Source organism: Spea bombifrons, chromosome 7 (genome assembly GCF_027358695.1).
Source record: "Spea bombifrons isolate aSpeBom1 chromosome 7, aSpeBom1.2.pri, whole genome shotgun sequence".
NCBI lineage: Eukaryota > Metazoa > Chordata > Amphibia > Anura > Pelobatidae > Spea > Spea bombifrons.
In genome coordinates, this window is record NC_071093.1 from 34,564,635 (window position 1) to 34,586,293 (window position 21,659).

General features: G+C 37.0%; 1 protein-coding gene across 1 annotated transcript in view; it reads right to left on the reverse strand.

The window, feature by feature from the left end:
• Positions 1–512: 512 nt before the first annotated feature.
• Positions 513–21,659, reverse strand: part of GRIN2A (glutamate ionotropic receptor NMDA type subunit 2A) — a 115,622-nt gene continuing 94,475 nt past the window's right edge. Inside the window, exons 5-13 of the mRNA XM_053470426.1 lie at positions 20,513–20,712; positions 19,392–19,560; positions 19,112–19,265; positions 17,609–17,734; positions 15,057–15,286; positions 11,904–12,064; positions 10,988–11,175; positions 9,294–9,532; positions 513–2,521 (exon numbers count right to left, since the gene is read on the reverse strand). Coding sequence (XP_053326401.1) covers positions 737–2,521; positions 9,294–9,532; positions 10,988–11,175; positions 11,904–12,064; positions 15,057–15,286; positions 17,609–17,734; positions 19,112–19,265; positions 19,392–19,560; positions 20,513–20,712 — 3,252 coding nt within the window. The 3' untranslated portion in view covers positions 513–736. The remainder of the gene's footprint in view (positions 2,522–9,293; positions 9,533–10,987; positions 11,176–11,903; positions 12,065–15,056; positions 15,287–17,608; positions 17,735–19,111; positions 19,266–19,391; positions 19,561–20,512; positions 20,713–21,659) is intronic.

Below are 21,659 nucleotides of genomic sequence, written 5' to 3' on the forward strand. Positions count from 1 at the left end.
ATAGGAAGATATATATGTGTATGTGTTCATGCACGCCTCTTCAAACAATATTTAAATGACATAATTCCTGAAAGACGCTTGGTTTGAGTAGAAATTAAAACTCAAGCCATTAAACGAAATAATAATAAATCGGTGATTTTAATATACTTAACATGTTGACATGGAAATGTATTCATTTTGTGGCACAAATGTCAATGTAAATTTTAAAAAGGCAACCATCTTAGGTTTGTATAAATGTATATAATCTATATTTTGAGCATTAACAGACATGAAAACTCTTGTTTTCTTTTTCAATTTGATATATAAAAGTAGATTTTATTCAATCTCTTGTGACTGTGCTAAAACATTCTAACATAGTATGTACGCTTGTGTCAAACTACATGCATATAATATTGCTTATTTCATTAAAATATTAGATGACTAATTACATTGGACAGTATTCCATGAGTCTTATGATAATGCAACGGTGACGTGAATGATAAAGAACAAAATATATAATCGACAATACTTGAATGCCAACCGTGATTGTATTTTTTAAGTGAGTTCTGCTTTTTTTTTTCTTTAACAATTCCATGGCCATGCTAGTGAACCAAGTTGCCATTTTCATTAGAATATATGGAAAGAAAAAGCACGTGGCATTTGGAAAAGCATTGTCATTCATTCTTTGTATCGTCTCTGAAACGTTAGCATCTACAAAATATTTGAATGATAAAATGTGGCACGTATAATAAACATTTTAAACGTCTGATTCAATACTAGGCATTTTCTTAATTATCCGTCTATTGCTGCAGGAATTCATGGCCCGTGCAGCCAAGTACACACTATTTTTGCTTGTAGCATAAGGCAGAACGTACTCTGAAACACCCATATCGCTTAGTACCCTTCCGTCCCTTGAAGAACACGAAGTTCCAGATTTAATAGATGACCTTAAATAGTTGTCATTTCTAGCATTCGTTAAGGAGGACTGTTTGTAAATTTCTGCAGAGTTCCTTCCCAGGCTCAGTTTTTGATTATCCTGATAAGAATGCTGCAAACTGTTTTGATATGAATGATCAGGATAAGGGGACTTGTTTTGGATATTGTCCTTTAAGGAGTGGGTAAAAAGTGAAGCCTTGTTCCCCGGTCGTTTTTCATGCGGAGCAATTGAGTTATTAGCAAAATGACTTTCTTGAACGTATCTTTCCCTTGTTTTCAAGCTTGTACTGCGTGATGGCCGTCTGGTTTCTAATTCCTTGGGCTTACTGGTGTTCTCGCAGGAACGCTGCCTATTGATTTGCAGCTTATTTTTTTTCTGAAAGTGTAGAACATTATTATCATTCCAGTTGTGCTCACAAACATCCCCCGCATGCATAGAGTTGGTTGTCTCGTGGAACATTTGATTTTCATCAATATCATAAAGATTTCCTATGTGTACGCAATCCTCACACTTATAGGGTGATCTGGCCGAGTGATGACCAGTGAAACTGGGAACATTAGAGAGACAGCTTCTGCAGTGCGTGGAGTTTTGCCTATGTCTGTCATTGACTTCGGACATTGACGTGTTCTCATCTTTTAAATTATAATGCTTAGAAAATACTTTGTATTGTTTGTCGTTATTTGGAAGACTGTCTTCGTTGTGCAAAGGAGTCCTAGTAACATGCTGAAATGGTTCTGCCTTTCTATAGTTGTCATTGTGATCTTGGTACACTTCATGATAATCTCCATCTTCTTGGGCAGGTGAAGTGTCTGCATATTTGGGCTGCTCCATTGGGAAGTTGGATTCCTTGTCTCCTTCAATCGTGTAAATTTTGTCACGGATTGAAGTTTGTTTGGTTTTCAAATATGCGAGCTCAACCTCACTGCAATCACTGGAATATTTGGGTATAGTGGATCGTTTCTTTAAGTTGTCCTTGCTTTTGTGATGTTTGTTATTGTTTTCAGGATCTACAGGGTAAGTGGCTCTACTTGATGACTCTGAAACATCCGAAAAATGGCCGTCCTCTGGAAGAAAGGAGTTGGTTTTTCGGACTGACTTGACTTCTGGATCCTTTTCGTCTTCTGAAACATGGTTCTGTCGCAAAGTTTCCACTGACTTCTTCCACAGCTGCCTGGGCCTAGAATTTACCTTTGGTTCGGCACTGACAGCCACTTCAACAGTGTTTGGGTTGGATTCATTTAGAGTAAGAGGGTGCTGACCCTGAAACACGTAGTTATTAAGGTTGTCTTTGTGTCGGCTACCAGCTAGCACTGCAAACTCATGTGTATTATCAGCATACACATCTTTATGCTTAAAATGTCTGTTCTCTGAGTAAATTAAATTGCCTTTATCAAGGACCATATCCATTAATAGCGAGCTCCTTTTAAAATAGTCAGTTGTCCTTTGGGGGGAATTACATTGTGAAGGATTTAAATTGGATAAATTTGCAATATTTTTGGAAGATTTCAAGAGTTTTAGCATGTTTGCCTGAGAAGCAGTGAAACTGAAATCTGGTGATTTTTTTTTCTCTTCTATGTGAACACCATGGATGCAGCTGTAAATACCCTGCAAAAGATGGAAAAAGAAAACAATTTAAACAACTTAGGCGATACATTAAATAATTCAATATATAGTACATTTAGTTCCTCAATGTCTATTTTTGAGAATGTTCCAAGATGGTCTCTTCTTTATATACAAACAATGCACATTTTTATGATCATTGTATGATTTGTTTTGAGAGAAGTCATGTTTTAAGGGTACATTGCTGTATTCTGACCAAGGCCAACTGGAGGGGGGGGCAAAATATCCTGCAAAGTGTGCCATAACTCTCAGTGGACCAGATGGTTCTATAGTTGTTTAATGCTGAGTGCTAGGATATGGCTAGCAATCTGCTCAAAAAGAGGTGAGGTCCTACTCTGCACCTGCTGGCTTTAACAGGAACTTGGCTACCCTCCTCTGACACTTCTTCCCATGCTGCTCTCTCTTACAGTGACTTTAATCTCAAACACGATCCCAGACTTGGTGACAGATAGGGTGGTGGTGCAACGTTCCTACTTTCAGTGACGTAAGCCTATTCCTCCTGCTCCTTCACTCTTCCTTTCTTCCTTTGTGATACATCCCTTTCCCCCCTCTCTAACCATCACCTGTTATCTTGCTCTTTCAGTACTCCCCGTATTCCATTTCCATTCCTTCAAAAATGTTCAAAGATGGTTTGGAGGAATAGGAAGGAACCTCACCCATACAGATACCATCTCTCTTTTTCCCAATATTCAGCAATTCACCACAGATCTACTACCTCTGCTCTCTCCCATCCATCACCAGCTTTTATTGTGTAAATCACTTCTCTCTATATTTCCCCCCTTACATCAGCTCTTGAGAATGAACCTGAACAACTACATGTTCTTCATGTTTTCAACTCTGGCACACAACACCATGCAGGCTGACTAGGGATAGGGTGGAAGGTCCGGGGGGGGGGGCAAGTATCAAACTGTAGTGGCCTTCCTGCACTACATAGTAATGCTACATTTCTCTTTGCCAAGCAAGCCTAGTTCACCTTTCTTATCTTCTTGTTCTACAACTCTACATGACTCTTTGGTACCCAGTTTACTACTATGCCCAGTCATGACCCCTTTCACTAGCCTTTCAGCGTGCAACTTTGTATCTTATTTTAAAGATACAATGAACTCAATTATATAATCCATGCACACTCTCCGCCCTGCATACACCTCCCTTCAGGCACTTTTTCACATACCATTCACTCTCTTTTCTTTACCCTAACCCAGCTCCCCCCAGTCACCGAAGAAGAGGTTTTGACTTTCCTCTGGGACAATTACCTCTGCTATTCATCCATTTTCCTCTCATCTCACGGGGTCTCTCTCATCTATTGTTGTAGTCACGCTAACTAATATCTTAAATCTATCGATCTTCAGTGGAACTTTCTTATGCTTCTTTGGGGAGTATAAGTAGTTTAAATTAATGAATTTAGTTATGCTAAAACCTATGAAAATTTTCATTTGAATTCCTGCATTCGTTGACTGATTGAGATTGAGATCCCTAAAAAATTGCAATAGTGCCATACAAATTTTTTTTATATATATTTGGTGCTATTGAATCACATTGCAGATTTCTTAAAACACAATCTCTTTATAATCCCTGGTTATATAGTCCTTATAAAAACACATTTTAGCACTCAGAACTACATGGAAAAACAAAGATGTTCTGATACATTCTTTCAATTCTTTCAATAATACGGATGGAAATAACAACAAGAATGTGCTTGCACACTTTGTGGGGTTAAATCATGGGGTTTCTGTATGCTGTCTGTATATTCCCTTACTGCAGCTTCTCTGTTTCCTTCTGCCTTGTTTTCTCTAAATTCCAAATGGGGGAGACATTGTACTTTGCATCGGGAAACAGCAGTTCTAGTTGGATGCCTACAAGTCTCTTTTAAAGGGAGATTGGTACAAAGTAGAAGGCAGAATTTCGAATTAAAGAATCTTTTTTCTAAAGGATGGTACCATCAAAACGAAATGTTTTTATTCATTTTCCTATTTAATTTGTCTCTGTAAAGTATAATTATATGTTATGTTTTCAATTTGCTAAAAGAAAACTTTAATTTGTGCAAATGCCTGTGTCATTTTGTGATATTTGGGCCAATTAACTATCCCATCAACATGAGAGCACGGCACTTCCACCCCACTTTCTGTCTCTGGGTGGCTGGGAGAATAATTGAGCTTAAAAGGTCATTTGTCAGAGCTTCACACGCACTGAGCTCGCATTGAGCCAGGGAACCGGTAACTGGAGGGAGGTATTGTCAGGCACAAAAAGGAAGAAGCCAGGAGACTATTGTAGATATAAGCGATAAGCACTGTAACACTGGCTACCCTCCGTCTTCATAGTGAAAATCAATAAATACGATTGGTGTCTTATTACATCATGTTGTTACCCAGCGCTACCTGCTGTGGAAAATTGCAGTATAATGGGAAATAACCCACAACATAGCTAGAGAGAATAAACACCTATTTCTTTTGGGGGGGGGGGCGGGTGTACCTGTCATATATTTGAAAAAAATTACTCCTTACTACTACTACTATATGCTAGGAGGACTTGAGCCAAGGGAGTCCGACAGGTAAGTACGTGTCCTCTAAAAGTGTTATCGCAGATCATCAGCATTTCCCACTCGATTTAACCCTTTCTGTACCAAGGTTTTTTAGTATGCTCTGTACATTTTTTTGTCATTTTTACCTTATGTTGGTTTAATCAAGATTCCAGATTTCCATGTTTGATGTAGCCACACAAATTATATATACTTTTTTCAGGAAAAATAGGGTTTTCATTTGAAAGCATACTGGCTTCTGCTCTCAGGGGGCAGTCTAGTCTGTGAATAGACAGCCTAATCTCCTGTGCACAGGCAGGAGATGTCCCTGCTGCAGTGAAAACACGGATAAGGCACAACTATGCCTAAGGGGTAATCTTGCTACAACTTTTGTGCATTTACTTGTACGTCTATGTGGTAATGAGGAGGTTAAACTAAACTTTCATAAAGATCTTTTATTTGAAATAACACTTTATACATAAAACAACTTAGTATTTTATCTAAGCCTGGAGATACCGAATTAGATTTATTGATTCATAGTGATCTGATTATATCAATGGATCTGCTGTGTTTTGTTGAAATCTTAAGACTGATGGCTTATTATAGATGGCTTATTATTAAGATGAACTGCAGACTCATCAAGCTTTCTATAGTGTCTTCATAACTTCATGTTAAGTAAAGCATCTTGCTACACTATATGACCAAAAGTATGTGGACACCTGCCCATCACAACTATATGAGCTTGTTGGACATCTCATGCCAAAACCATGGGTATTAATATGGATTTGGCTCCCCTTTATGGCTATAACAGCCTCCACTCGCCTGGGAAGAGATTTGGGGGAGTTTCTGTGGGAATTTTTACCCATTCATCCAGTGGAGCATTTGTGAGGTCAGGCACTGATGTTGGATGAGAAGGCCTGTCTCGCAATCTCCGTTCCAGTTCATCCCAAAAGTGTTTAATGGGGTTGAACTCATCAAGCCATGCTTTTGTGCCTGGAAACGAACAGGAAAGGGCCTTCCCCTAGTTGGTGCTACAACAAGTTGGAAGCATATAGTTGTTTAAACTGTCTTTGTATGCTAACTAAGTGGCCCAAACCATGAAAAACATCCTCAGACCATTATTAGTCTGGGGCTCTTCACTCTTGCATTTTGTTAAAAAAATGTCTTCATTTTTGAAAGCATTCTTACTTTATATACTTATATATATATATATATATATATATATATATAATTAAATAAATGGGAGGCACCAATTTTCTCCTGAGACTTAATCTGGTCTAGGACAGTCTCTAGAGTTATAATACTTTTTCAGCTATGCTGTTTATTTTCACAGCAAGAAAGGATATATGTGTAGGAACATAACCAATGTGGAACAAAACAATTGTACAACAAATTTATATCTAGAACATTGGAAACAAAGTGTTCTTATTTCAACATCACATGGCTGCAGCAGAACAAAACAACAAAAATATTGTATAAGTGGTGAACCTGATGCTGATGTCCATGAATACGCTTTCATGTTATTTGAAATATTGTGAAATGTTTTTCCCCTCTGTCCATATGCAAACAATTAAAGATCTGACCTTGGTTATCACTAAAAATTGAGTCCCATGGACATTTTCTATGAGCTACAAATATAGAGGGCAGATACAGTTGTTATCACCATAAAAGAAATCCGATATATTTGCTGGTTGTATCCCAACATAATACTCAAGAATAAATATATAAACCGACTAATCTGCACATCACAAATGTGTACTTGAAAAGCGATATTAACAACATCCAAAATTAAATAATTTCTATAAAATGCAGATACAAAAGTGTGAGTCTTACTTTAAAAAGGTGATCTTTTACCAAAACATGAGCGATTCTCAAAACACGAGACTCAGCAAAAATAATCTTCTCTACTTCTACTCTCCGAGTCTCTGAGCACTGCTAGAATGTCTGCCACAAACAAGAGCTCTGATATGAAATGATCTGATCATGATATTTAGCTAAGGGCTCTAATATGCAGATGCAAGGTACATCCCTTGTTCCATTCGAGATACTGATGTGATAAAATAAACCTTCATTTATAACTCTACCTGGGTTTCTCATAGAGACTTAAAATTGTTGTGACTTCTTACATAAAACCAATGGAGCTTGTTGAAGGCTCTTCTACATGGAACAGTAGAAGGATCCTGGGATTATGATGTCGTCTAACTAAGTGTAAGATGTTTAAGAATTACATGTCTACACAAAGTGAATCTAACTTGGCCATTGCTCTGCAATGTGGGTAACAGGATAGCCATTCTATTCCTTTCTAGTGGCCAGGATTTTATACTTGGTATCAGATAACCCATCTGGCCTTGGTGCTTTATGTGGGTTCAGTTTCTTAAACACCATAACTATCTCTTCGTCTAACAGGCTGTCACTTTGTGCAACTTATTTTTCGAAACTCTTAATATTTCCCTTTGAGACGGCTGATGTGTGGCACGATTCTCCCTAGTATATTTTTGATAATGGGGGCAGAGGCTCCCACTATTTATTCCATATAATAAACCATGCCCACTTGAAGAGATATACAGGTTCTTTCTGTCTCAGTTTATCACCAAGCAGAATGGTAATTTTTTACCTTTATTCCCTTTGGAATAGTAAACTTCTTTCAGCCGTCTTAACATAAATTACATTTTCTGCTGCTGTAATTGCAACTGTTCATCCTTGACTACCTTCATCTCCTTGTGAATTCTCTTCTGTGTTTTAGATTTATTCTGCCTGTCCATTGCTCGGTAACTTATCTATTAAGGCAATAGATTTTGCATTCTGAAGATGCTTTGCTGCAGCTGCCTGCTTGACAAAATGACCCCTAAATACTGCCTTATGGTCCTGCCAGACTCTATATACTGTACTGAGACCTCTAGAGGTGTGTTCTCTTTGACGTACTCTTTGACATATGAGTTCTGCGCCTCCGGGGCCACAAGCCTGCTTTTATTCATCCACCACAGCCTGGCATAGGATGTGCGGACTCAATAGTTTTGAACACAGGAGCATAATCTGTCCTACAGACCAACGTTTTGTGCTTTGCAGTTTATTTCACTATCAAACTGTCCATCCTGGAGTGTATTTGTATAAAATGTATAATCCCTGTCTAATTGGAGCATGTATCCTCCCTATATAATGAATGCATTATGAACAATCTTCGTAGCTATAGTAGAGTTCATCAGTGGATCTAGATGACTTTAAGCAGCAAAGCACAAAGTACTTATACGACAAAAAGGATTTCCTTAGAGAATAACAGATGTTTTGCCAAAATAGGTTTCATTGATGAAATTTCTGCCTATGTTTATGTGGTTTCTTAAGCCCCTTGACATGTAAAGTAAGACACACTTTAAATCCATTCTGATGTGTCTATTTACCAAAAGTGGATATTAGAGAATTACTTGCATTATCTCAGGTTCCTCATAGAGAAATACAACCGGCCTACACTGCAAATGTTCAGTTTTGGTTATATACATACTTACCACTTTTTGCCAACTTCCCAGTAAACATGAACAATAAATATAAAATGCAGAACAAAAAACGGTTCTACCGATGGCCCTGTACACGCAGTTTAGCATTGGCATCTTGCTTGATGTTTCTTACCATTCGCTTCTTATTATCTGTTCCATTATTCCTGATTTAGTGGTTCCTGCATTTTGTTTTTTTTTTAGTATCGCTTATGATTGCAGTCTGCCCTAGCCACTTAACCTTACTGACTAAAGTAAAGTATATCCCTGCATTTATAATTCTCATCGGTGTTTAAAACAATTTCTAGAACAATATTTTAAAGAGGGATTTATTGTCTTAAATGTAAAGGGCAATGAAGTTTAGGTCATTGATTAATTTAGGACATTTTTACAGTGGTGAAAAGCTAATTAATTCTCTGAACAGAAATAATTAGTATGTGGATATTTTTTTTTTCTTTTTCCGTAATATACACACGCATTTGACTGGGTAATAAATTAAATTTGCAGTGTTCGGTTCCTACAATAATACATCTTGTGGTCTTAAAATGCGAACCCACAACATACAGCATATACCTAGAAAATGTAAGGATTCATAAATGTTGGGGACCTCAGACGTCTTCAGATAGAATGTTGGCCCAATAAAGGTACCAACACCAACTAAAAACTCCATTTTCCCTTGGGCTAAACTATATGCATTTTTATTAAATATATAAGAAATAATGTGGAAAGAAATACTGTTCTTTATTGGTTTACTTACTCTGCTTATTGAGAAGAGTAATCCTGGCTTCCCAGTACAAACTCCAGTAAAACAGTAACGTAGTTTCCAGTAAAACAAATGCTCCCACACAAAAGTAATAAGACTCAAACCCATGGCGGCAGCAAGCATATAGAATACGCCTGCCATATTATCAATATCCAGCTGGCTGCTCATAACTTCATTTTTCTCATTGTGGCAGATTCCAGTCAACCATAAGGTTTCCAGTTCCTCCATTTCACCTAAATGTCACAAAACATGTTTTAGTTTATTTTAGACCGCAAATCATGTTACTTGACTATAACCAGCACAGTATGTCTCTAGGTACATGCTAACATTTCATTCCAGGTAAGCACTATATGAATATTGCAGATTCTTTATTAAATATGCAGCGATTAATTATATATAAAGAATAATTCTTAAGAAAAACAACAGAATGAAGGATAGAATGGAAGACAGAGACAACAATAGAAACATATGCTGTGGTTGAAGCAGGTGGGCATCCATTTCTAATACAAGGAAACATATAATTTCACAGCAGATAAACGTTCAACAATTCTCTCTACTTTTCTACTGCTTCAAAATATTACTGCAATTTCTTCTGTCCCAAAATAGTCCTATCCTATGTATAATGTAGAAAAATATAAACATAAAATGTGAAGTTTTGAGAACGAATAAAATAAGTAAAAATAAATTCTGCCTCAACTCAATGAAAAGATGTTTATTATCTGAGTCCCAACATGTTATTTCACCAGAGTTTGTGAATGTCCTCTTGGGTCTGGGTATTTTAACCCTTCATGGTACGTAGATTGTCCATGCATTCTGCAAGCTCTTTTAATGATATTTTCCCAGCATATTACATTTGAAAAAAAATTGACAGCACTCAAATCTTAAGAATTAAGATGTAAGGGTATTAACTGCTATCCCGCAATACCCTTCTAATTTATTAATGCCCTGTTGAGCACAGGGTGGGGAAATAGGAGGTCAGCTTGAGAAACTATTACATTCAATTTGCTAGTACTAGTTAGAGTGGTTCCATCTTACTGACAGCAATTCAAGAGTTATTGCATATTCAAGCTGCTGGTGAATTTCACCCTGACAAGATGTCTTTAAAGCAGATAGACTTTCTGTTGAGTATTGAGTTGAGCTAACATTAATGAATAAGCTGTCCTGCAACGTACACTTACTTGCCAAATCAATTATTCTGGTCTCTTAGTGAACCAACGACGTGGGGGCAAATTGTAATTGATAATTACAAAACTATGAAACCATGTCTGATGAATGAATGACTAGCAAACCCAATCATATTTATTAATGTTTTAGAAAATAACATAAAATACATAAAATATACATTCTATGTATTAATCGGTGTGTTAATATTCTTTTTTATTAATAATAATCATAGTTTATTGTTTTTAAGTTTTAGGTAGATATTTTGTTTCTTAATAAGTGAAATGAAACGCTCTTCAAAGTTATCCAATGTCTAAAGAAATAATTATACTTGCACATAAAGAAGAAATATATTAAATAAATAACATGTATTAACTAGGAACTTTTCTGATTAAATACAGATGATTAAGCGGTGTGTATTATATATAGTGTTTGTATCTGTAATATTATCTATCTTTTGGTTATATCTTGGATATTCAAGCAATTTTATTTTCTAAACAATGTTAAAGTGCAGATAAATAACTCACCATCTCCAACAAACTGCAGAAGAGCTAAATCAATAGGTCTTTTCCATGGGGAGCCTTTCTGGAGTGCAATGCCATAGCCAGTGGTAGCAAAAATATACCCGCTACCAATGGTCACAAGCTTGCAGCCCTCATCTCGTCCAGCCATATAGTTCAGCACTGCTGCATCATAGATGAATGCATCTAATTTTCTGCAAATAAAATATGGGTCCTATTAATAGACTAAAAAGTATCAAAAGGTCATGCATCTGAATGATGCCTGCTGGATGCTGAGATGTGACATCATTTCCCAAGTTCTCATACAGTCTATTTAGCCTTTTCTTTTGCCCCAGGTTAATGTTGGCCCTGTGTGCTAAGGCAAAAAAGACACTTCCAAAATACAATGAATGCATAAATATCAGTGTTTAAGGGTATAGCTGATATATAGAGGTGCTGTTATGAGATTACCAGTTTATTACATAGGGCAGCATTCTGGATTTCTTCCTCCCACTTTCTCCAATTGCACAGATAAGCACTCACTTTTGAGAGCTGATTTTAGTGGGACAATTTGTGGCATATTGCCTTCTTACATCTCAAATTTGTCTGTCTGTCTGCCTCTTTTTTGGCTCTTTAAATGAGGGATGGATGGGTGCATGCGCAAGTTTCAACTAACATGCCCTTGTCTGCAACACGCAAAATGTAAACTTGCATGCACTCAGGAACACAAACTGTATATATCACTGGTATTGTTGTCCTGTTATTTTCGATTCATTATAACTATTTTATAAAGCACTCATTAAGCCCATAGCATTGTACTTGTGTCATTTATAGATAAATGAATTAACAGAATATATAAAACACATAACTTTACATTATAAATGTCTAAATACAGGTGCATTTTCATTTGTAATATTTACACAAAATAAAAGGACATACATACCCAGTTTTTAAAGTGACTAATGCATCTTGCACTCCTTTTTGATTAAATTTCACCATGTACTGGTGCATATCTGGATAGTTGTTTCTGATATTCCTCTCGGTGCTTCCATTTGGGACGGTACCAAAGCGAAATGGAGGAGAATAATCATGTGGCCTTTGAAACTGAAAGATTTCCAGACAAGAGACAGATTAGTTGTTAAGAGTCTTGCCATGAAAAGCACATGCCAGATTCTATCTTTAATTAAAAAAAGGTCAGGGGCGAGCTCCCCATTGTGGGTCCATCCAGCCCAACCGTACCTGAGTGAAAGTGGTGGGCTATGCCGCTACCAGCACAGACCTCGTTCTTATCATGCTGCTTGTTGTTGGTGCACAGGACTCAATGGAGGAAGCGTTGAGAGGTCTGTGCTGGTCACTGAATGGTCCTCCACCTCAGAACAATAGAGGTTGTTGAGGGGGCTCAAGAGACAGTTGCCACAGGCACCTAAAGTAACAATGGGGCCGGGCAGCTGCCTCTTTTGACCTGCTTTAAAGACAGCGCTGAGCTTTACATTCATACATAATGAACCAAATGGTTCTCAAACTAAAAACATCCGGGAAGTTATATTACAATAATGTAGGGCAAGTAGGGTTTCTATCTATCTATCTATCTATCTATCTATCTATCTATCTATCTATCTATCTATCTATCTGTCTATCATTTGCTATCATTCTACAAACGTATTGGTATGTACAATTTAATTCAGGCACTTTAAGAAATGTTTATAAAATAATAACTATGTAATGAACCAAGTTTCCCCGGCATGTATTGAATTATGTATGGCTCAGTGCCTGTAAAATAAAACAATTCCTTGCTTAGTACTTTGCCCCAGAATGACTTTTCATTACTAATCCCCATAATGTTGTTCAATTAACACCAAAAATTATTACACAAAAAGAAACATAATAATAAAATAGTCCAATTTAATTCAACTAAATGCATTTCTGCAATTTGTTTCTTATGGAATGCTGGCATGCATCTTACTGTAAGCAGTGGAATTGCATAAACGGCATACATTCAATGATCGTCCTAAACCTTAACTGTGGTTAATGGTGGCGGAATTAACTACAGATCCTAGATTGTGACCATAAAACAGATATATATCATAATCAATAGAAAACAGCTTCTCGTAAATCATTCAAGTGTGCAGATATTAGAGCATCCGCAGTGGATACTTTTTCACATGTACCGTATTTATCGGCGTATAACACGCACTTTTTTAACTAAAATATGAAGCTGAAACCCTACCTGCGTGTTATACGCCGATAAATCCTAGAGCCAGTGGCGGAACTACCGGGGTCGCAGGGGTCGCAACTGCGACCGGGCCCTGGAGTTCTGCCAGTCAGGGGGGCCCAAGGGGTGCCGAGCGGTTGCTGAAGACGACCGCTCGGCAACTCTCGGGCCCCCCTGACTGACAGAAATCCAGGACTCCTCTGCTGGCGGCGGCCGCCGCCTACCTCAGCGCTTCAACTCCTGTGTTGGAAGCGTGAGGTGTTTGTCTCGGGTGCCGGCGCTTCACGCTGGACGCCGGCATATGACGTCAGACGCCGGCGCTCAGCAGTGAAGCGCCGGCACCCGAGACAAACGCCTCACGCTTCCAACACAGGAGTTGAAGGTAAGTGACCGGGGGGGGGGTTAGGGAGGGAGACGGGAGATCCTGAGAAGGGGGGTTAGGGAGGGAGACGGGAGATCCTGAGAAGGGGGGTTAGGGAATGAGAGAGGAGACCCTGAGAAGGGGGGTTAGGGAGTGTGTGTCTGAGTGTGTGTCTGAGTGTGTGTCTGAGTGTGTGTCTGAGTGTGTTTGTGTGTGTCTCTGAGTCTGTGTCTGTGTCTAAGTGTGTGTCTTAGTGTGTGCGTGTCTGAGTGTGTGTGTGTCTGAGTGCGTGTGTGTGTCTTAGTGTGTGTCTGAGTGTGCGTGTGTCTTACTGTGTGTGTCTTAGCGTGTGTGTCTTAGCGTGTGTGTCTTACTGTGTGTGTGTCTTACTGTGTGTGTGTCTGAGTGTGTGTGTGTCTTACTGTGTGTGTGTGTGTGTGTGTGGTTTCCCAGATAGCAGTGATTCTGATGAAGTTTTTTTTGTTCAGTTTTTTTGTTCAAAGAGGTGCTTTTTCTTTCATATTTGCCTTATAAGTGGTATAAATGTTATAATAAATGTTATAATGTAATAAATATTATTCCAACATTAAGTTCATAGCTTCCAAGTTAAAATTATTTTTTCTTACTCAAATTTCCTTGTTAAAATGGGGGTGCGTGTTATACACCAGTGCGTGTTATACGCCGATAAATACGGTACTTTGTAGACCAATAAATGTTTTGTCTAGGATCTTTGGGCATGTCTATAGGAATTCAACACACTCTACAAAGCTGAAATTAACACCCTGTACGTATGCAGAGAGGAAAAAACCCACACTATAACAATGACGATTTAACCCTTTAATTTCAACACATGGATAACAGCATAACAAGAAGCTGCTGCGTTACTCTTAAGTTAAATGATATGCCTCTGTAAGGGTTGCACAGACTTATTTATAACCACAATAACTTCTGTAGGAATATACATTTGACATATATCCCAATATTTGACATATTTTTTTTTTGGTGGGAGGGGTGGACATAATAAGTAGTAGACTAATAAGTAGGCACATAGCCATAGAAACATAGGCAGATTAGAACCCTTTGGCCCATCTAATCTATACAATACATATAATAAGAAACACACAAATAGATCATAAAATTATATATATATATACATACATACATACAATATATACACATTGGGGTGCGGTTGAAATAACCAATACGTAACCAAAACCTACACACAACAAAACTATGCACACCTATGTGAGGCATTCATATTGAGGATTTCTTCACACTATAAGGCCATATATTGCTTAGCCTGCCACTACTTCAATGTACCCTAGTATTGGTGAGTGCCATATAATCGTAAAAAGTAGCGGCTTACCATGAACTGCACTGCCTCATTAACTGTCCGGAGAGAGGGCTTTAAATTGCAGGATACTCTTAGTGTGTTTAAATGCAATGCGGCCCCACTTAATGGAATGCAGCATACCAAATAAAAAATATATGCTATAAGTAAATGGAGAATATGTTCAACCTACCTTTTTGTCACTAAGTCCAGTCACCTGATCTACAAACTCCTCCTGGATCATAAATGCAGCCAAATTGGCAGTGTAACTTGCCAAAAAGATCACAGCAAAGAAAGCCCAGATGGACACAATGATTTTGCTGGTTGTACCTTTTGGATTTTGCACAGGCACTGAATTATTGAAGACCAAACCCCAAAGCAGCCAGACAGCTTTTCCAATAGTAAAAGATGGTCCATGTGGGTCTGGAAAAATAGAATAATAATATTGTTAATACATTTTGAACACATATGGTTGAATACTTTTGAATTCAGAGCGTTCTAGTAAACTTCATTTGAATTAAGCATTCAGTCCAGAGGGAAAGTATCATCATACAACTGGTTCATAAAGCAAAACATGACATTTCCAACTGAATGTAACCAATTAAAATAACACTTCTGAGGATAACAACCTCATTTTTCTCGTTAGTAGCATTACTTATCGATAAAATAACTCAATGAATTTGACCAATTACTAGATAATGTAGAGACATCCTTCATAAAGAATTATCTTCAATAGACTCTCAACCCCCTAATGGCAAAGGCTTTCTTTTTTTTATAACTGTCGATGGGAGTTGACCCTCTTTGTAAACTATATATATATATATATATAAATATAGTCTTTATGATCTACAGAGCCTCCTTTCCTAATTTATTTACCCTAATCAAAATGTTTATACACTGCTGTACTTATTATATCACCGCACTTATTGTATCTCTCCTTTCACTATTCAATGCAAATCAATGACCCTACTAAACCACATACAATGGTGTGAAATCTCAGTAAATGCTGCATTCAAGCCGTTGAAAAACCCTTCCCTGGAATCAATTCAATGCAGCGCACACTCACAATGAGTATTAAAATGGATACATTTTTCACCAGTATATTTCAGACCATCCAATTGTTAGTCTAACCCCCACCGGACCTGACTAAACTAAATGTAGGCATTGCACAAAAGCAGAGTGTTAAATAGTGCTCTGTCAAAGGTTGCTGCAGGTTTTTCATCCCAATTAGCTGTGTCAAGGGAGTGCTCCAATGTGGTTTTGTATTTTTCCTTCGATCTGGTGGTTAAGTGATTTCTCTGAGCACATGTTGTGATTAGGTGATACGGTTGTTTACTGCTTATGTGCATTTTTGGCTGAGAACGCTCATTGTTGTGCATTTAGTGAGGAACATTGTATTGCTCTGCACATTTGTATTCAGGACTAATCTTCTATATTTCCAGACAATGACAATTTAGTGATGAGTATTGAATTGTGGTCAATATTGGGTGCGGAAGTGAAAAATGTACACTGTACTCTTTATCCAAGATAGCAAACTGTTCAGCTGAATCTATGGTGAAGGCAGATTACCCTGTTTCCCCAATTATAAAGTCCTCAATCCCTCTTGGCCCTGTTTCTGGGGCTGTTATCAGCTACCTACCTTATAAAACCAGCTCAAAGAGCAGTAAATGACTCATTAGTTTCCAATTTCTCTCTGTGTTGGTAGCTGATTTCCAAATCTCTAATATAAACCTCTAGTATATGTGCCAGCACAGAAGCATGAACCCTGGAACACTCATTCCAGCTATTCAAATATACAGAAGGTTATGTTAAATGTTCAATCCAACTATCATTTATTGGCATTACTGATTAAGTAGAGCAGTGAGATTGTTTAAATGTAAGGTAACATGGAGCAGTATTAGAGTTAGTGGTCAGATTTTGTCAAGATTAATTCATTTGATTGCCTGCCATAGCTGAGTCATCGCTCCCTCTAACACAGTTAACTAGAAGATGTTACTTTTGCTGGGGTTATACAAGGCATGCTATGATTAGCATTTTTGGCAATGTTCCCATAAAATGTGGTTAAGGTTCAAAAAGGGTACAGTGTTAAACATGATAGGGTACGATAAACGTAACAGGTGCTGCTTATTAAGTATAAGCAAATGCAAACACCCAAGAAAAAATCAACGACAGGGTGCTCATGTTACACACTGCAAAGGAAAAAACTATGGTTAACCAGAGATATCTATACTGAAAAAAACCTACCTCAGATCACGCTAGAGAGATCAGAGGAGACCAGACAATGGCTGGAGAAGGTGAGTGAGCAGCTAGGGGGAGAGTGCAGGGCCCACAGACATAACTAGGGGAGAGGGCAGAGGGCACAGATACTTATTTTTAGGCATCAAATTTAACTTATGACTACAAAAGCCCTCCTAATTTTATCTGAACTGAAAGGGCAGGAATGAAAACAAAGGAGCCAAATACGAAATTAAAACTTTATCAACAATGATTTGGGGCCTTGTTTACAAGACTACCATCTCCTTTTGTGTCCCAGAAAAATAGAGAGATATCTTGCTACTGTTCACTATATCATGATTACTTTAATTAGTATAGTTTTGCTTGCTATAGTCACAATTAGACAGGAATCATCTTAAAACATTTGCGCAAATGCGTCTCTAAAATCACATTGTACATTTAGTACTAACAATCTTGAAACAGATAGGGTACTGATTTATCTGAATAATATGTATTAAAATGTATTCTTACCTTTCCCTTTTGCTAAATTCCTGTTATATCCTACAGGACTAAAGTACTCAAATATAAAAACAGCCACTGCAGACACAATAAGAAGCATCACAAACATCATCACCCAGACAGAAGCACTAAATGGTTCTGCAGCAAAATGGAAAAAAAGAACAGACACGATTCATTAAACTGACAGTAGAAAAATACATTTATTGTAAATATTCCACATTATCATATCCTGAACAAATATCCTATTTTAACATTAGTGTTGCTATACTATAGAATCTTTCTGTCAGCACATCTAAAATAGCCAAGCAATTGTTCTATAAAACGTGCTCCTAAAATAATTGACAAATTAGTTCTGGTTTATAAATTTGGAACTTTGATCGAACATCATGATTAAAGTTCTATTTTACCATTTTTGTTCTTTGTAGGTCTAAGAGGTCATATAGAAACAAATGGTGAAATTTAATTATTTTTAAATAATTTGATTTCTATGTTTTTTCTTGTGTCAGTTTTAATGTAGATTTGTCAGTGAACTTCCAACAGCTATCAAGCAATAAAATGCAATGATCACAAGCTGAGCAATCGGAATACAGTGTGGAAAATGTAAGGGCTTTGATTAAGACATATTCTGCTAAGAAACAATCATATTGTAGTAGTATGTAATGATCTTAACAAAAATGGTCTTAATTCAAAGATTTCAACCCACAAGATTGTTGTATGTGTAAAGTGAATCACCAACTCAACTAGAATATATATAGAATATATTATTATTGTTGTTGTTTTTATTATTATATTCATAATAATATAATAATGCCTCTTTACATTATTTCCATAATTCATATTGCCATTCTATTATTAGCAGTTTCGAATGGTGGCTCTAACCTTATACTGAATTATGATGCATAAATGTGTTCTGTGCAAGTGGTCCTTGTATTCACTCTTTAAGAACAGATATTATGCAAAAAATGTAGCTGGAAATACCAATTTTAGTTTGATATACTTGACCCTCTCTTAATAACTCAAACAAACCTAATCATGATCCAGGGTGTACGGAGAATGAAAGTGTAAAATGATCTAGGCTTTTGCTAAATACACTTCAGGCAGAGATTGGGTTTTCATAATATTGTTTCGACTGTCCTTTATGTAAGGTCTGAACTTTCTGTATTTGACGGCGCTCCGCTCGAAGGGAATTACATTTGATATATATATCCTATTTTGACTATGTATGTTCAAGCAGTCGGCAAATACCCGTTTCACAATAAATCCTATTTCTAACTTTCTGTTCAAACAACTAAAATATTTTATTTTACTGACATAATAAATGTTTTAATTATTTCTTAATTTGTAAATCTTACATGGATGTTTTTCAAAACTTAGCCTATATATGGATGTTATTAAAAGGTCGTTATTTCTTAAGATAAGTAGTTATTTAGCTATTTCTTTGGCACCCAGTTAATTTCCAACTTTTACTTTTCAATTAAAACTAAATAAATAGACAAATAATAAGGTAGCACTTACCTAAAAAAGCTGATGGAGAAACGGTGCCATTGCTACGCGATACCATAACACTAATTCCTGTTTCAACAAATGGAACTGAAAAATCCACAACCTCGGAACGCTCTTCATTAATAGTGAGTGAGCCCACTGCCATAGCTGCTCGTTTATAAACCACCTGTTTAACAAAGAAAATGGAGGGAAAAACAGAACAAATATATTATTTATAGGACCCAAGTGAAATACTTGGAAACATGTCTTGGCAAGTTCTAATTAAGGAACTCTTTTACCTAACAGAACTTACTTCACCAATCATTCCATTCCACACTTTATTAATTTTTTTGCCATGTTTTCCATTTGTTACAAGGTAAAGGTCGTAAGTAAATTTCACAGTCTTTGAAAGCTTCTTCAAGATGTCTATGCAAAATCCTTTGCAACATTTTTTCACGTAAGTCCCTTCGGTTGTTGAATTACTGCAACAGAAAAGTAATTAAATCAAAACATTACAAAAGCCGTTAAAACATAACTTAAAACTCTTCTACAAAATGTGCATTTCCCGACTGAAAAAAACCCAAAGCAGACTCATATAATAATTTATTGATTGTCTTGGGCAATATTTCCAGCATACGTGTAAGATTAAAGTAAATAGGACTGTAAATCTCATTTTTTTTAAAAGTAAGGATGGCAGAAGGTTAACGCTTCCTGGAAAATAGCCAAGAAAAGAAAAATAAATCAAATTGAGATTCATTCTCTATTTAACTGGCCTTCTTTTTCTTTACATGAATCTGTGCTTTTGGGTATATTATCTAAAAAGTTGAGTGAGCAGTCAAGTTGATGGTTAAAATAACTGTCCGGACTTGATGGAAGTTGCATGAACTTGCATGCAAACACTTGCAAAGCAACTGGTCTGTTCACTAATATATTTTTTGCTTGCATGTAGATGTGATTGCTTGTGACTTGAATGACAACTCTCATGTCCTCACTTTAACCTTGTAAAATGTAGTAACATAAAAAGCAGTTTAAATAATATAAAAAATCATATTCCTAGACCCCTTGTTAAGCAAGGGTTGGTCAATAAGGGCAATAGGATTAAATCTAAGGGTGAAGAGAATTGAACCCATCCTGGTCCCCTTACCCCCTGATCCAGTGGGATTAGAAGGTTTAACAATTTAACCCTTTGGGGAAACATATGCCCACCATGCCTCCTCCTTCCATTACCCCCAATCTTTTGGGATGGAGGTGGTTAAGTGCCAACAAGAAAACAGATCCATCCATTGCACCCTTTGGGTGCCAGGAGGTTGGGCAGTGAAATCCATCTTTAACATAGAATTGTATTTTCAATTGTCTTTGAGTATTATTACCAATGCTGGAGATATGGAGTTAAGAAATATAGGATTAAATAGAATATTTATGTTAAATACTTACTTTAACCTCGTATGCTTTCGGCATGGCACCGTGTTTCGTACACAGGTTCCAGTTAAATAGTCCACATTTTCAACAATGACAAAAGGTGCTTCCTCTAACGTGACAATGCTTAGATGGTTGTCGTCAGGGTCGCTGTCAGCTGTAATCCTTGGCCACACGGGATACTTCATGTTTAGGCTCCTATTTTCCCATTTCCCCACCTGTTTTTTGAAAATATTACATGTATTATTGATTGGTTCAACATAATCATTCCTAATTCATTTTCAACAATAATACCTTTCTCCAAACAATCAGTTATCTGATAAACTGACCACAAAGCAAAGATGAGCAATATATTACTCAAAAGGTTCTATAGAGAATAAAGAACGCATTTGGTTAACACATTGGCTAACTAAATTACATTAGATTGCAAGCTTTTGCACCATATCACCAAATTTGCAGTTTTTCTTTTCACAACTAACACAATACAGTTCTATACAATAGAGTTCTATACAAGTTCTATACAAAATGAAAACAGTAATAGTTTTTATTAAGTATTGTCTTATTATATTTTTATATATTTTATCAGTGTACAATGACCATTATTATATCTCTACTAGAATAAATTATGGAATTAAATGTATATACACATACCTGCAAGCACTGCTTCCCAGGGTCTCTGAGTCCCCTTCCTCTTTTTCTGGGCAGGAGAGCTGCATTTGGCCATGCCCAATCCCCGCCCACTTCCCCTCCCACTTGCCTCCTTGCATACCTAGCCCTGCCCCACACATGGGATAACCCTGCCTCTATGTGCAGTTAGCCCTGCCCCACAAAAAGCCACTCCCCCAGAAGAGGGAGAGCTCCAGTTGAACATATATACATATATATATATATATATATATATATATATATATATATATATGAATGCTAATCATGTAATCAATCTACCTTAGTTGATTACAAGTTTTCCCAGATCTAGCTGTAGACAAATCAGGTGGACCAGGAATCGGCTGAATGTTTTAGAAAAGGGTCCACAACAAACTGGAATTCCTTGGATCAAAAAATATCCTCCAGAAACGTTTACAACAATATCTGCTGTTCTTTCCTTAATAAAAGTGTTTTGATGTTACTAAGATTATGGGAAACCTAATATTTGTATGGTCATACA